The sequence below is a fragment of the Heteronotia binoei genome, chromosome 4, assembly GCF_032191835.1.
Source record: "Heteronotia binoei isolate CCM8104 ecotype False Entrance Well chromosome 4, APGP_CSIRO_Hbin_v1, whole genome shotgun sequence".
Classification (NCBI taxonomy): Eukaryota; Metazoa; Chordata; class Lepidosauria; order Squamata; family Gekkonidae; genus Heteronotia; species Heteronotia binoei.
In genome coordinates this window covers 167,153,574-167,169,180 of record NC_083226.1, presented here as the reverse complement: position 1 = coordinate 167,169,180, position 15,607 = coordinate 167,153,574, and the positions used below count along the sequence as shown (strand labels likewise).

The window sequence follows — 15,607 nt, the reverse complement described above, 5'->3', positions numbered from 1 at the left end:
ATCCACTTTCATGTTCCAGTCTGTAATGAGAGAACTACTGCACTAAAGACTTTGTGGTGGATTCTACCAGACTTGCCACTAGCAGGGCACTGACACCCCTGCCCCCCCCCCCAGGCCACAGTGAGGAGCAGGGGCTAAGTCAGGCATGATTGCTCCACCTCCCTTTTGAAGAAGTAGTAGCAGAGTAGTTTTTTATATCCCACTTTTCTCTACAAAGCAGTTTACAATCGCCTTTCCCTTCCTCTCCTCACAACACGCACTTTTGTGAGGTAGGCGTGCCTGAGAGAGGTCTGAGAGAACCGTGACTGGCCCAAGGTCACCCAGCAGGCCTCATCTGGAGAAGTGGGGGATCAAATCTTGCTCTCCAGATGAAAGTCCACAGCTTTTAACCACGACACCACGCTGGCTCTTGGACCAGCAGCAGGGCTGGTAGGATCCTATCTGATGATTCAGGATTCACTTCTGGCCTACTCAAGGCCCCCGAACTCCCCTCTCTCCCCCTGCCACCATGTGGGAGGGAGGGGTGGCCTCCACCCTCTCAGCTTTCACACCCATGGCCCCTCAGGAGGGAGGGCTGTTTAAATCATGCAAGAGCAGCTGCCGGCCTCCCTTAAAGGAGGGAAGGAGTAGGAGGAAAGAACAGGCGCTCTGAATTGCGCACCCTGAGTCCCACTGGCAGCAGGGGAGTGACTCCCGACCAGGGCTTTTTTTGTAGCATGAATTTATTTGCATATTAGGCCACACACCCCTGACACAGCCAATCCTCCAAGAGCTTACAGGGCTCTTCTTCCAGGGCCTCCTGTAAGCTCCAGGGGTATTGGTTATATCGGGGTGTGTGGCCTAATATGCAAAGGAGTTCCTGCTGCTAAAAAGCCCTGCCCCTGACTATTATGCCTCCTGGCCTTTGAAATCCTGGCTACAAGACTGACCTTTGCTCTTTTCTACTGCTGCAGACAGACTAACATGGCTACCCATCTTGATCTATCTCCATCGTGAGAAATGGTGCAATATGTCACCCGATACCAACACATCTCACAGCCGAATGGTCTTGACGTTACCTCATTTTCGTTCCCAACCAGTAAAGGGCTTTTAACTTTCTCAGGGTGGTACAAGCACTTGTGATATTTCCCACTGGTCCCCGCCTAAGAACACCCCCTTTCCAGTAACTTCAACACCTCCTGTAAGAGATTACTTTTCTGTATTTGTTTTCCTCCACCTATTTCATATACGTTCTACATGACTGGCTACCAAACTTCATGCCAGCGTAGAATAGGGGATTTTAAAACAGCTACTGGAATTCCCAAACTGATAATTCAACGCAATCGTTCAAGCCATCGATGATTAAATCCTCACACAAGCAAATTAGAACAGCAGTCGTACAACCCTTCAGGGCTGCAGTCCTCAGGCAAAAAGAAGATGATATTGGATTTATATCCCGCCCTCCATTCCGAATCTCAGACTGCTCACAGTCTCCTTTATATTCCTCCCCCACAACAGACACCCTGTGAGGTGGGTGGGACTGAGAGGGCTCTCACAGCAGCTGCCCTTTCAAGGACAACCTCTGCCAGAGCTCTGGCTGACCAAGGCCATTCCAGGAGCTGCAAGTGGAGGAATGGGGAATCAAACCCAGTTCTCCTAGATAAGAGTCTGTACACTTAATCACTACACCACATTGGCTCTCTCAGAAAAAAACTTCATGTTAATAGTCCCAGGGTGAATTCAATTTTAACAAATATCCTGAAGGTTGTCTACTTCTCTGCTCACAAAATCTATCCAATCCAGCTTTCCGGAATCCTAAATCCAATTTGGCATTTTAGAAGAAGAAGATATTGGATTTATATCCCGCCCTCCACTCCGAAAAGTCTCAGAGCGGCTCACAATCTCCTTTACCTTCCTCCCCCACAACAGACACCCTGTGAGGTGGGTGGGGCTGAGAGGGCTCTCACAGCAGCTGCCCTTTCAAGGACAACCTCTGCCAGAGCTATGGCTGACCCAAGCCCATGCTAGCAGGTGCAAGTGGAGGAGTGGGGAATCAAACCCGGTTCTCCCAGATAAGAGTCCGCACTCTTAACCACAACACCAAACTGGCTCTCTCTATTTTAGCAACAAAATTGGTGGCAAAGAAGAAGAAGAAAAGGGATTGGATTTATACCGCACCCTTTACTACCTGGAAGAGTCTCAGAGAGCAGCTTACAATCTCCTTTCCCTTCTCCTCCCCACAACAGACATCCTGCGAGGACTCTCCCAGAAACTGCTCTGCAAGAACTTGTGTCTGACTCAAGGTCTCATCAGCAGGTGCATGTGAAGGAGTGGGGGAATCAAACCCAGTTCTCCCAGAGTCTGAGCACTTAACCGTTATACCAAACAGGCCCCAAATTGTACTGATAGTCACCTTGGTTTTCAAGGATATGTCAAGTCATCAAGAACACCCATGTCAGGATGGTTAAATCTGGGTCAGCCCTGGTTAGTGCTTGGATGGGAGACCAAGGAATACCAGGGTCGCTATACAGAGGCAGGCAATAACAAACCACCCCTTCTCTGTTTCGTCTCTTGTCTTGAACATTTTATGGGGGGGTGCCATAAATTGCTTGTGATTTGATAGGATTTCATGCACTTAGTTCACTAGCATCAGATGTTCAGGTTACGGACCATTCCTGGAGCCTACAAGAAGCTGGGCAGACTGGTGGCACAGAGAAACAGGAAGAAAATAAGGCTGTACCAGTAGTAAGGAGGAAAAAGAGAACAAGGTTCAAGGCAGAGCAGTTTATTCAGTCTTCTAGATCTGGACCAGGGGTGTCAAACATGCATCCTGGGGGCCGAATCAGGCCCCCAGATGGCTCCTATCAGGCCCTTGAGCGACTGGCTCTTGTCTGCTTCCTTCTGCATCTCAGCTTGCTTTGAAAGGCTTGCTCAATCGCAGGAGGCCCAGGAAAGGGAGGAGCCTCAGCCAATAGAAGAAAGAGAGGTTTGGCTCTGTAGCTTTGCTGTGCAATTGAGAAAGCTTGGCAAAGCAAGCTCTCCCTCCCCCTTCTTCCTCTCAAGGGAAGAGCCTCAGCCAATGGAGAAAACAGAGGTTTTGCTCTGTAGCTCCTGTGAGATTGAGCAAGACTTACAAAGCAAATTGTGATGCAGAAGGAAGCAGATGACAGCCGGTTGCTCGGGGTCCTGATAGGAGCTCTCCGAGGGCCTGATTTGGCCCCGGGCCGAATGTTCGACATCCCTAAGCTAGAGCTTCTCTACTTTGCACCTTGTTTTCTCCAACACAAAGAAATAGATAGGTGGTTTTCTGTACCCATGAAAAGCCTAGGAGCCCAGCAGATATGGAGACTGTATAGGAGTGCTAGTGCCCTGGATTGAACTGACTGCAGCCCATTTCTCTGGTGGCTCCGGTAGGGCTGCCAAGCCCCCAGGCCAGGCAAGGGTTCTTCTGTCCAGGAGATTCCCAACCCTCCGGCCCACATTGGGCCGGTGGGAGGAACCTCCCCTGACGTCACTGGCATGATGATGTCACCCACAAGTGATGTCATCACACCGGCGACGTCGTGTGCCAGCTGCTCTAGGCGTTTGATTTTCCTGGACACTCTTACCATTTGGGAGGGAAAACTCTATGGTATAATAGGTACCATAGAGTTTCCCCCTCCCAAAATGCTAGAGCGTCCGGGGAAAACCATAGAGTTTTCCTGGAGATGCCTAGAGTGGCTGGTGTGCGATGTCGCTGTTGCAATGGCGTCACTTGCAGGTGACAACATTACGCCAAAGTGCGCGCAAAAACAGTCCCCTGCCGGAGGCCACTGGGGACTTGGCAACTCTAGGCTTTGGAGAATAAGCATTCCTGTTTGACCCTTAGGGTACTTTGGTTTTAAGCACTCCAAGACCCAATGATTAGCTCTTGCAGCACGTCACAATATCATGCTAAGACATGTTGCTTAATACACTTGTTAGGCAGTGTTTTACTTGCCAGTTTGTTCTTTCATAATCAGCACCTTCTATCCCCAGGGACCTTTCCAGAACAGAAATCTAATAATAATAATAATAATAATAATAATAATATTTTATTTATATATTTGTGTGTCCATCCTCTTTTGGTCTCTTAAAAAACCTGATGAAAATAACCACTACACCAAACTAAGGGTAAGTGCACGGACTCTTATCTGGGAGAACCAGGTTTGAATCCCCACTCCTCCACTTGCACCTGCTGGAATGGGCTTGGGTCAGCCATAGCTTTCCTAGGAGATGTCCTTGAAAGGGCAGCTGCTGTAAGAGCTCTCTCAGCCCCACCTACCTCGTAGGGTGTCTGTTGTGAGGGAGAAAGGGAAAGGAGATCGTAAGATGCTCTGAGACTGAGATTCAGAGTGAAGGGCGGGGTATAAATCTAATATGTTCTTTATGGGTTGGGAGGCCGAGTGTGTTTGTCCTATAGCCCCCCACCCCAAGTGAAGACAAGCTTCAGCTTAAATAGCAGGGGTATATAAAATGAGATTTGTCATAGTGATCAGTTATTTGAAGTAGTCAGTCGGGAAATACGTCCTTTTTTGGGTTGTTTTTCAAAATATAGTAATCCTAGTCAATACAGCCTTTTTCACCCTTTTCGGTTATGTATCTACCCTTCTCAGTCAACTGTTCTCCTTAAATAATTTCACACAATGAAGACCAGAAACTTCTCGAGTTGGAAGCCTCAGTACGATGCAGAATTTGATAATTACTCTCCGAACCCTTCAGCCTTCGTTCACCTATAAATTCAGAGCAACTAAATGCCACCTAAAGTTCAAACTTCACAAGACAGCAGGAGGCCCATTTTGTTTGAATTTGGGTCTGCTTCTCTCAGCCCCGTGGCGCAGAGTGTTAAAGCTGCAGTACCGCAGTCCTAAGCTCTGCTCACGACTTGAGTTCAATCCCCAGCGGAAGCTGGGTTTTCAGGTAGCCGGCTCAAGGTTGACTCAGCCTCCATCCTTCCGAGGTCGGTAAAATGAGCACCCAGCTTGATGGGGGGAAAATGTAGGTGACTGCGGAAGGCAATGGCAAACCACCTCATAAAAAAGTTTGTCATGAAAACGTTGTGAAAGCAACATCACCCCAGAGTCGGAAACGACTAGTGCTTGCACAGAGGACCTTTCCTTTTCCTCTCAAGGAGAAGGAGGGAATCTGGTTCCCCAAATTAGGATGACTTACTGAAGATCTTACAACCGTCATGCCTTCTTGCCCTTCTCTCAAACATTCCCCCCCCCAACAAACTTACTGTTGCCATGGGAATTCAACTGGAGGAGGGGGAAAAGAGGTGGCAAGGCAGAACAGCAGGAGGGCAGAGAGTTCCGTTCTCATGATTTCCGCACCAGCAATTTTGAACAATTCTGACAAAGAAGAAAGCTGACAGGATGAAAGCGGGTTCCTTTGAAACGTGGGGTTGGAGGAGAGTTCTGCGGACTGCTCAAAAGACAAATCAGTGTGCTTTAGATCCAGTCAAGCCTGAAGCGAAAATGACTAAACTGAGGCTCTTGTACTTTGGACACATTACGAGACAAGAGTCCCTGGAAGAGGGACAGTCGAGGTGGGGAAAGGTTGAAGGCAGCAGGAAAAGAGTAGGACCCAACATGAGATGGACTGACTCGATCCGGGAAGCCGTGGCCCTCCGTTTGCAAGACCTGCGGAAGGCTGTTAACGAGAGGGCGTTTTGGAGGTCGCTAATTCACAAGGCCAACGGACGTTGCAAGCAACTTGATGGCACGACGCACACGCAATTTTGAGCAGCGGCATAAAGAAGAAGATGATATTGGATTTATATCCTGCTTTCCACTCTAAATCTCAGAGTGGCTCACAAATCTTCTTTATCTTCCTCCCCCTGTGGGGTAGGTGGGACTGAGAGAGCTCTCCCCAGAAGCTGCCCTTTCAAGGACAAACTCTGTCAGAGCTATGGCTAACTCAAGGTCATTTCAACAGGTGCAAGTGGAGGAGTGGGGAATCGAACCCGGTTCTCCCAGATAAGAGTCTGCACACTTAACCACTACACCAAGCTGCCCTTTCAAGGACAACCTCTGCCAGAGCTCTGGCGGACCCAAGGTCATTCCAGCAGCTGCAAGTGGAGGAGTGGGGAATCGAACCCTGTTCTCCCAGATAAGAGTCCGCGCTCTTAACCACTACACCAAACTGGCTCCCTCTCCCTGGCTGAAACAAGGAGAACTATGACTTGTACTCCAGATATTCATCCTGTTCGTCACAAACAAAGCTTGTGGAGCGGAGCAGGGAACAGTGCTACTTCCAAATTTCGGAGGGCCCTAGGCAGACAGTTCCCAGGGGCCCTATTCTGCTCCCCACTGCTTCCCCTCTTGTACTTCCCTTTCCTTCCACACATCCATGGGCTCCTCACCTGACCATGCACCCCCCAAAAAACGCTCACAGACACCTGTGCCCAGTTCACACTCTTTGCCTGAAAGCACTTGTTGGTGCGTACAGCTGGTTGTGTGGCTGCCGTGGTCCTTAGGAGTGCCACCACTCTGCACCATATGAATATATGAAGCTGCCTTATACTGAATCAGACCCTCGGTCCATAGAAATCAATATCATCTACTCAAACTGGCAGCAGCTCTCCAGGATCTCAAGCTGAGAACATAAGAACATAAGAGAAGCCATGTTGGATCAGGCCAATGGCCCATCCAGTCCAACACTCTGTGTCACACAGTGGCCAAAAAAAATTTATATATATATATATACACACACTGTGGCTAATAGCCACTGATGGACCTCTGCTCCATATTTTTATCTAAACCCCTCTTGAAGGTGGCCATGCTTGTGGCCGCCACCACCTCCTGTGGCAGTGAATTCCACATGTTAATCACCCTTTGGGTGAAGAAGTACTTCCTTTTATCCGTTTTAACCTGTCTGCTCAGCAATTTCATCGAATACCCACAAGTTCTTGTATTGTGAGAAAGGGAGAAAAGTACTTCTTTCTCTACTTTCTCCATCCCATGCATTATCTTGTAAACCTCTATCATGTCACCCCGCAGTCGACGTTTCTCCAAGCTAAAGAGTCCCAAGCGTTTCAACCTTTCTTCATAGGGAAAGTGTTCCAGCCCTTTAATCATTCTAGTTGCCCTTTTCTGGACTTTCTCCAATGCTATAATATCCTTTTTGAGGTGCGGCGACCAGAACTGCACACAGTACTCCAAATGAGACCGCACCATCGATTTATACAGGGGCATTATGATACTGGCTGATTTGTTTTCAATTCCCTTCCTAATAATTCCCAGCATGGCGTTGGCCTTTTTTATTGCAAACGCACACTGTCTTGACATTTTCAATGAGTTATCTATCATGACCCCAAGATCTTTCTCTTGGTCAATCTCTGAAGTTTATTCATGCCTATTTGCCTGGACCCTTTTTAGTTGGAGATGCCAAGGACTGAACCTGGGACCTTCTGCTTACCAAGCAGATGCTCTACCGCTGAGCCACCGTCCCTCCCATCTTAGGAGTGCTGCTGCTGTGTACCACCCACATGCATTCCCCAGGCATACTAGGAAGCCGGAAGTGGAGTGCTTGCAAACAAATAGGTAAGGACAGGCAGGTGACAGGAGAGATGCATGGGTGAGGTGGGGAGTCCACAACAGCGGGTCCCACCAGAAGCTCTCTGCTCTGGCAGCTTACCCCCTCCCCCCAAGTATGCTGATCCTGAGAGAGGAGCAGCCACTATATACTCCAATGCTTAGGGATGCTTCGCTCAGCTCCCTGGTATTCATCTTAGTGTTTTTGAAGGGCCTGTTAGGTGTAGCGGTCAAGTGTGCGGACTCTTATCTGGGAGAAACGGGTTTGATTCCCTACTCCTCCATTTGCAACTGCAGGAATGGCCTTGGGTCAGCCATAGCTCTTGCAGAGCTGTTCTTGAAAGGGCAGCTTCTGGGAGAGCTCTCTCAGCCCCACCCACCTCACAAGGCGTCTGTTGTGGTGGAGGAAGGGAAAGGAGATTGAGACTCTGATTCAGAAGAGAAGAGTGAGGTATAAATCTGCAGGCAGATCTCCCAGGCAGAGGAAGGGAAAGGATATTGTAAACTGCTCGGAGACTCCAAGTGAAGAATGGAATATGAATCTAATCTCCTCCTCCTCTTCTACTAGAATGATTAAAGGGCTGGAACACTTTCCCTATGAAGAAAGGTTAAAGTGCTTGGGGCTCTTTAGCTTGGAGGAACGTGGACTGCGGGGTGATATGATAGAGGTTTACAAGATAATGCATGGGATGGAGAAAGTAGAGAAAGAAGTACTTTTCTCCCTTTCTCACAATACAAGAACTCGTGGGCATTCGATGAAATTGCTGAGCAGACAGGTTAAAACGGATAAAAGGAAGTCCTTCTTCACCCAAAGGGTGATTAACATGTGGAATTCACTGCCACAGGAGGTGGTGGCGGCTGGACTGGATGGGCCATTGGCCTGAGCTAACATGGCTTCTCTTATGTTCTTACTACGAAGCTCCCATTTACACTTATGCGGCAAATGGGTGCCATAGCAAACCTCAGACAAAACATGTTCAAGTATGAAGGGCAGGTGAGATTCTGCTGGACTCTGCGCCACATGTCAGAATCATAGAGTTGGAAGGGACCTCCAGGGTCAACGAGTCCAATGCAGGGACAACGAGTCCAATGCAGGAACCTTCCATAGAGTTGGAAGGGACCTCCAGGGTCAACGAGTCCTGCGCAATGCAGGAACTTCACAAATACCTCCCCCAAAGTTCACAGGGGGGAGGAACACCGTGGCGCAGAGTGGTCAGCTGCAGTCCAAACTCTGCTCATGACCTGAGTTCAATCCCAGCGGAAGCTGGGTTCAGATAGCCGGCTCATGGTTGACTCAGCCTTCCATTCTTCCAAGGCTGGTAAAATGTACCCAGCTTGCTGGGGGCGGGGGGGAGTGTAGAGGATTGGGGAAGGCAATGGCAAACCATCCTGTAAAAAGTCTGTTGTGAGGCGACGTCACCCCAGAGTTGGAAATGAATGGAAAAATGCCCCCAGGGTACACTAATTTATGCAGCAGCTCACCACTTGAATGCCAGTAGCTCACAGGGGGCTACCTTTACCTTTTTAAGTTCACAGGATCAGCATTGCTGTCAGATGGCCATCTAGCCTCTGCTTAAAAACTCCCAAGGAAGAAGAGCCCACCACCTCCCGAGGAAGCCTGTTCCACTGAGGAACCGCTTTAACCGTCAGGAAGTTCTTCCTGATGTTCGGCCAGAGATTCTTCTCATTTAATTGATTTTGGTACAACCTTCCGAGGCCACAGAAAACAATTCTGCACCATCCTCTATATGACAGCCCTTCGAATTCTTGGTGATCACTGCAGAGGGGCTGTGGCTCAGTAGAAAAGTCTCTGCTTGGCACACAGCAGGTCCCAGGTTCAATCCCAAGCATCTCTAGTTAAAACGACCAGGCAGGAGGTAATGTGAAAGACCTCAGCCTAAGACCCTGGAGAGCCACTGCCAGTTTGAGTAGACAATACTGGCCCTGCCAAACCAAGGGTTTAATTCAGTATAAGGCAGCTGAAAGTGCAATTTCCTCAAAATAATGGCCGCGCCATTATACCTCTGGTGTCACAGACAACAGGAAATGGATACTAAGACCTTTCACACACTTCTTGGTGACAAGCCCAGGTTTGTGACCATGTGTACATACGACAGCGTCAATCCTAATTCCATGGTTAAAGATCTGTACAGCTGCGATCACACATGCTAAATAATGCACTTTCATTCCGCTTTCAATGTACTTTCCAACTGGATTTTACTGTCTGAACAGGCAAAATCCAGTTGGAAAGTGAATTGAAAGTGGATTGAAAGTGCAGTATTTTGTGTGTGCGATCACAGCATGCCACAGACCTGTTTCCAATCATGCAGCTGTATCATTCCCGCCTTACATCTCTAGATGTATGCTTGCATTTTCATACGTGTAAATCTGAAAGTGTACTGTCCTCAACCTTACTCGCCCTCAGTTGTTTCAAACTACAGAAGCTATCTGTTCCTATTTCTAGGCCTTCAGGAGGAAAGCCAGCCTCCTTAAAAGCAAGACATGCCATACAAAAGGGCTATTTCTGAACATGAAGAATTCTCTCTCAGCTTCTTGCAGTGTTGACTTTGATCTAAATTAGAACCCACTTTCCAATCTGCAGAGCTTAGATGTTGGGCAATTCTTTTTAATTTATTTTTTTTGAACCTCAAAGAATGCCAAGATCTTTTAACTTTGCATATTTGGACTGAATTTTCAGTGCTCCATGAAGCTCGAAATAAAACTTATCTGTTTGGTTCATGATCCCCGCCTATCCCATTTCATTTCTGAGTTTCATTTTCCTCTCCCTTTTTTTCTCCCCACAGTTTAGAGCCAGGGATGGGACTGGGCTTTTTGAGAGGGTTGGTTGTATGTTACATAAGAAAGGAAAGGTCCCCTGTGCAAGCACCAGTCATTTCTGACTCTGGGGTGACGTTGCTTTCACGTTTTCACGGCAGACTTTTTACGGGGTGGTTTGCCATTGCCTTCCCCAGTCATCTACACTTTCCCCACAGCAAGCTGGGGACTCATTTTACCGACCTCGGAAGGATGGAAGGCTGAGTCAACCTGGAGCCGGCTACCTGAACCAGCTTCTGCTGGAACTGAACTCATGTCGTGAGCAGAGGGCTCCGACTGCAGTACTGCAGCTTTACCACTCTGCTACACGGGGCTCCTTAATCACAGTTAATGGCCCAAATAAAACATCTGGCTGGCGCTGTAGCTACCCCTGGAAAGTCACACCCATACGACGTGACTCTGCATGTCCACCAGAACATTTTAATGTCCTTCCAGGTCTGCTGGACTTTGCAGAAAATGGCTTCCCCAACTCCAAACAGCAGCCTGCCTCCCTTCCAGCTCTGCGTTTTAAGTGCCAAGAAGGGAGTGCTTAGGAGAACTGCTTATAAATGGGCTGACATCAAAATGAACAAGAGCCAATAACCATCAGGCAGGCGCTGTGTTGAAATGATACTGAAAGGAAGTCTGGGAGAGTCATTAATTGCATTTAAAGCAGCCATTAAGTGACTACGTCTGAGAAAACGAAACGTATGTGGGGGGGAAAGGGGGCGGAGCTTTCCTCTCAGTTCTAGGCATGCTCAGAAGCTGCCTGCTCCCCAGAACTGAGAGAAAAGCCCGCCAAAAAAACACTGTGACCGTTTTTGCACACAGCTTACCACGCGGTCACATTCCTGTTCCCTCCGCAGCGTCTGTCAGATTTCCCATTATCTGCGCCGGAGTTACAGGAAGTGCCGCGGCTTTTGCACAGCAAACGTAAACTGGGTTTTAGCGGTTTACATTTTCTAGGCAAAAGCTGTGGCACTTCCTGTAACTTCGGCGCAGATAATGGGAAATCCGACGGACGCTGTGGAGAGAACAGGAATGTGACCCCGTGGTAAGCTGTGTGCAAAAACGGTCTGACGCTGCTACGGGAATCTCCCAGGCTGGATTCGAGCAGGGCTCTGAACCCAAATGTGGGACTCTGCACAGAGACCACAAAGAAGATTGAAATGATACTGAAAGGAAGTTTGGGAGAATCATTCATTGCATTTAAGGCACCCATTAAGTGACTACCTCTGAGGAAAACTAAATGAATGTGGGGAAAAGACACTGTAACTCTTTGTACCACGCTTCCCTCTGGAGAAAATGATGTTTACTCTTAACCACGATGCCATGCTGGATAGAAACTCTCAAACTGAAAGACCTGCCCCCCCACTTGTTCCTCATTAACTCCTAAGGTTGTGGGCAGGGATCTCCCAGTCTGGATGCCCTTCCCTCACTTGAGGGTCACAAGAAAGCGGGGTGGGGGGGGGAAGGGAAATGTCTAGAGGCACTCCATTATAACATATGGAGATTGGTTCCCACAGGGTATAATGGAAAATTGATCTGTGGGTATCTAGGGCTCTGGGGGGAACTTTTTTCCGATGTATCAGCACCAAAATTTCAGCATAGCATCTGGTGCCTCCAAGTTTCAAAACTACTGGACCAGGGTGCCCCTATCCTCCAGTATTTCCAAGGGAGGGAAGGCATTTAAAAGGTGCATGGTCCCTTTAAATGTGATGGCCAGAACTCCCTTTGGAGTTCAATTATGCTTGTCGCAACCTTGCTCGTGGCTCCACCCCCAGTCTCCTGGCTCCACCCCCAAAGTCCCCAGATATTTCACGAGTAAGGCCTGGCAACTCTAAACTCCTCAGCCGTTAAATACTCCACTTGAGGTAAAAAGGTCAAGACCACCGAGATCCCTTGAACACATGCAAACATGAACACACATGAAACTGCTTTATACTACCTTGGTCTATCAAGGTCAGTCTTGTCGAGGACTTTTTTTATAGCAGGAACTCCTTTGCATATTAGGCCACACCCTGATGTAGTCAATCCTCCAAGAGCTTACAGGGCTCTTAGTGCAGGGTCTACTGTAAGCTCCAGGAGGATTGGCTACATCAGGGGGTGTGGCCTAATATGCAAAGGAGGTCCTGCTAGAATTCCTTACAGGGCTCTTCTCACAGGGCCTGCTGTAAGCTCCAGGAGGATTGGCTACATCAGGGGTGTGTGGCCTAATAGGCAAAGGAGGTCCTGCTAGAATTCCTTACAGGGCTCTTCTCACAGAGCCTGCTGTAAGCTCCAGGAGGACTGGCTGCATCAGGGGGTGTGGCCTAATAGGCAAAGGAGGTCCTGCTAGAATTCCTTACAGGGCTCTTCTCACAGGGCCTACTGTAAGCTCCAGGAGGATTGGCTGCATCAGGGGGTGTGGCCTAATAGGCAAAGGAGGTCCTGCTAGAATTCCTTACAGGGCTCTTCTCACAGAGCCTGCTGTAAGCTCCAGGAGGATTGGCTGCATCAGGGGGTGTGGCCTAATAGGCAAAGGAGGTCCTGCTAGAATTCCTTACAGGGCTCTTCTTACAGAGCCTGCTGTAAGCTCCAGGAGGATTGGCTGCATCAGGGGGTGTGGCCTAATAGGCAAAGGAGGTCCTGCTAGAATTCCTTACAGGGCTCTTCTTACAGAGCCTGCTGTAAGCTCCAGGAGGATTGGCTGCATCAGGGGGTGTGGCCTAATAGGCAAAGGAGGTCCTGCTAGAATTCCTTACAGGGCTCTTCTCACAGGGCCTACTGTAAGCTCCAGGAGGACTGGCTACATCAGGGAGGTGTGGCCTAATATGCAAAGGAGTTCCTGCTACAAAAAAAAAGCCCTGTTCTTGTCTACAGACTACAGACTACAGCAGCTTTCCAGGGTCTCAGGCAGAGATCTTTCCCATCCCCTTAATTTAACTGGAGATGTCGGGGACTGAACCTGGGACGTCCTGCATGCCAAGCAGCTGCTCTACCGACCCAGCGACCGAGCCACTGCTGCCCCCCTTCCAAATCTCCCTCTTTGCTTACAGAGAACCTCTTCCGACATTTGTCTGCCTCCTTCAAAGAAGGACACGGGGCTTTCTCTCTTGTTGGCTTCGCCAGGCACAGATCAGTATCTCTTTCGCTGTTATCTCAAGCTCAGCTTTTCTGGCAGGCGAGAGAGCAGTGAGCGGCAGAGAAGTGGCAGAGCAGAGAGACTGAGCGGGGAGAGCTCAGCAGAGCTCCCTTTTAACATCCCAGCAAATCTGCGCACGGAAAGAAGCTCTCTCCTCGAGAGCTGTGATTTTCTTATGTAATTCAGCCTGAGTCAAGGTGAAGCGAGGCTACGCTTTAAAAACGCACAGATGCGCACACACAAAGATAACAAAGCAGTCCGTTTCCTTTTGGACCTTCAGACACATTCTTTGCCAACTCGTGCTCATAATTGTTATGCACAGCTTGTGCGCCTTTTTGCTTGATATATTCTCAGTTCTGTTTGTAAGGTACCCTTTTCTCGGCAATGGTCCCGTGGCACAAAGGTCCACTGGTCTGTATTGATCTCCGATAAACTTCTGAACATTTTCACATGCGCTGAGTTAAGAACGTAAGAGAAGCCCTGTTGGATCAGGCCAATGGCCCATCCAATCCAACGCTCTGTGTCACACACTGGCCAAAAAACCCAGGTACCATCAGGAGGTCCATCAGTGGGGCCAGGACACTAGAAGTCCTCATGCTGTTGCCCCTCTGAAACATCAAGAATACAGAGCATCACTGCCCCAGACAGAGAGTTCCAACAATACACTGTGGCTAATAGCCACTGATGGACCTCTGCTCCAGATGTTTATCCAATCCCCTCTTGAAGTCTCTATGCTTGCAGCTGCCACCACCTCCTCTGGCAGTGTTAATCGCCCTTTGGGTGAAGAAGGACTTCCTTTTATCTGTTCTAACCCGACTGCTCAGCAATTTCATTGAGTGCCCACGAGTTCTTTCCTTGTGAGAAAGGGAGCAAAGTACTTCTTTCTCTACCTGAGTTGACTGGGATCAGTAACTGGCAAAAACCTTACACGCAGAACCCAGAGTAGCTATAATGACGGCTGAAGTATCTGTGCCAAAGAAAGAGGACTCACCTGTTCATCTATCTTCCTCTGCAGCTGAACCACCTTGTTCTCCATGCCGACGTTGAGCCTCTTCAAGTGCTCTGCCGACCGGGCCTCGATCTTCAGGGCCTTCAGCTCTTGCCTGGCCTTCATGCGCCGGAAGTAACACTGGATGACCACAGCGGCGCTTCTGAACTGGAGGAAATGCTTCCTAGCCAGCCAGGCCCGGACATTCTTCTGGATGATGGTGGCTTTGTGCTCCGCGAGCACCTACAACAAACAAACAAACAAACATATGTACACATTTAATACGCAGAGGGGGTGAAATGACCCTTTGAGGAATAACCAGGCCTCGGAAACAGTGGGAGCTCACAGGAGCACAGTTCCTGAACCTTTCCGAGAGTTCCACCTCCTCCTTCTGAGAGTTCCACCTCCTTGTTCATTGAGTAGTAAGTGCAGCTGCATAACAATCCCTGGATGAGCTCCACCACCTATTCTACAAAATGACCCTTGGGAATAACCCAAAGCAGCGGCAGCAGTGCTTGAATTCATCTCGTTTTCAACAACTGTTCCTGAACTATTTTAATGAACTGTTTTTGGTGGCTGCTGTGCGACGTTCCACTCCACGGGACTTTAGAACACAACAGATGACGAAGGGATCATAAGGCCTACCTTTCTAAGCCAGGAGACCCCGAAGGTCCACCTAGACCAGCTGTTCCTAAAGTCCCCTGATAACTCACAAGCACAGGAGCCTGGGATCCCCAGTGGGGTGCATGTGGGCACCACAGTGCCAACTGCGACCTTTCCTAGTGCCGCCAAGTGCTTTAAGAAAGTGGGCAGGGACAGGTAAGGCTTTTACCCTATAGAGCTTTTCATTGACCCCGGGAGAACTGACTGGCTGTGCAGATTAGAAGGAAAGGAAAGGAAAGGAAAGGTCCTCTGTGCAAGCACCAGTCGTTTTCGACTCTGGGGTGACGTTGCTTTCATGACATTTTTACGGCAGACTTTTTACGGGGTGGTTTGCCATTGCCTTCCCCAGTCTTCTATGCTTTCCCCCCAGCAAGCCGGGTACCAACCTCAGAAGGAGGGAAGGCTGAGTCAACCTCAAGCCAGCTACCTGAACCCAGATTCCGCCAGGTTCAAGCTCAGGTCGTGAGCAGAGAGTTCAGACCGCAG

The 15,607-nt window shown here is 49.0% G+C and overlaps 1 protein-coding gene across 5 annotated transcripts in view; it reads right to left on the bottom strand.

The window, feature by feature from the left end:
- MYO5B (myosin VB) overlaps positions 1 to 15,607 on the bottom strand; it is a 520,179-nt gene that overhangs the window by 115,273 nt on the left and 389,299 nt on the right. For all 5 annotated transcript variants that reach the window (XM_060236175.1, XM_060236177.1, XM_060236176.1 and 2 more), the window contains exon 21: positions 14,462 to 14,701. In XM_060236175.1, coding sequence (XP_060092158.1) covers positions 14,462 to 14,701 — 240 coding nt within the window. The remainder of the gene's footprint in view (positions 1 to 14,461; positions 14,702 to 15,607) is intronic.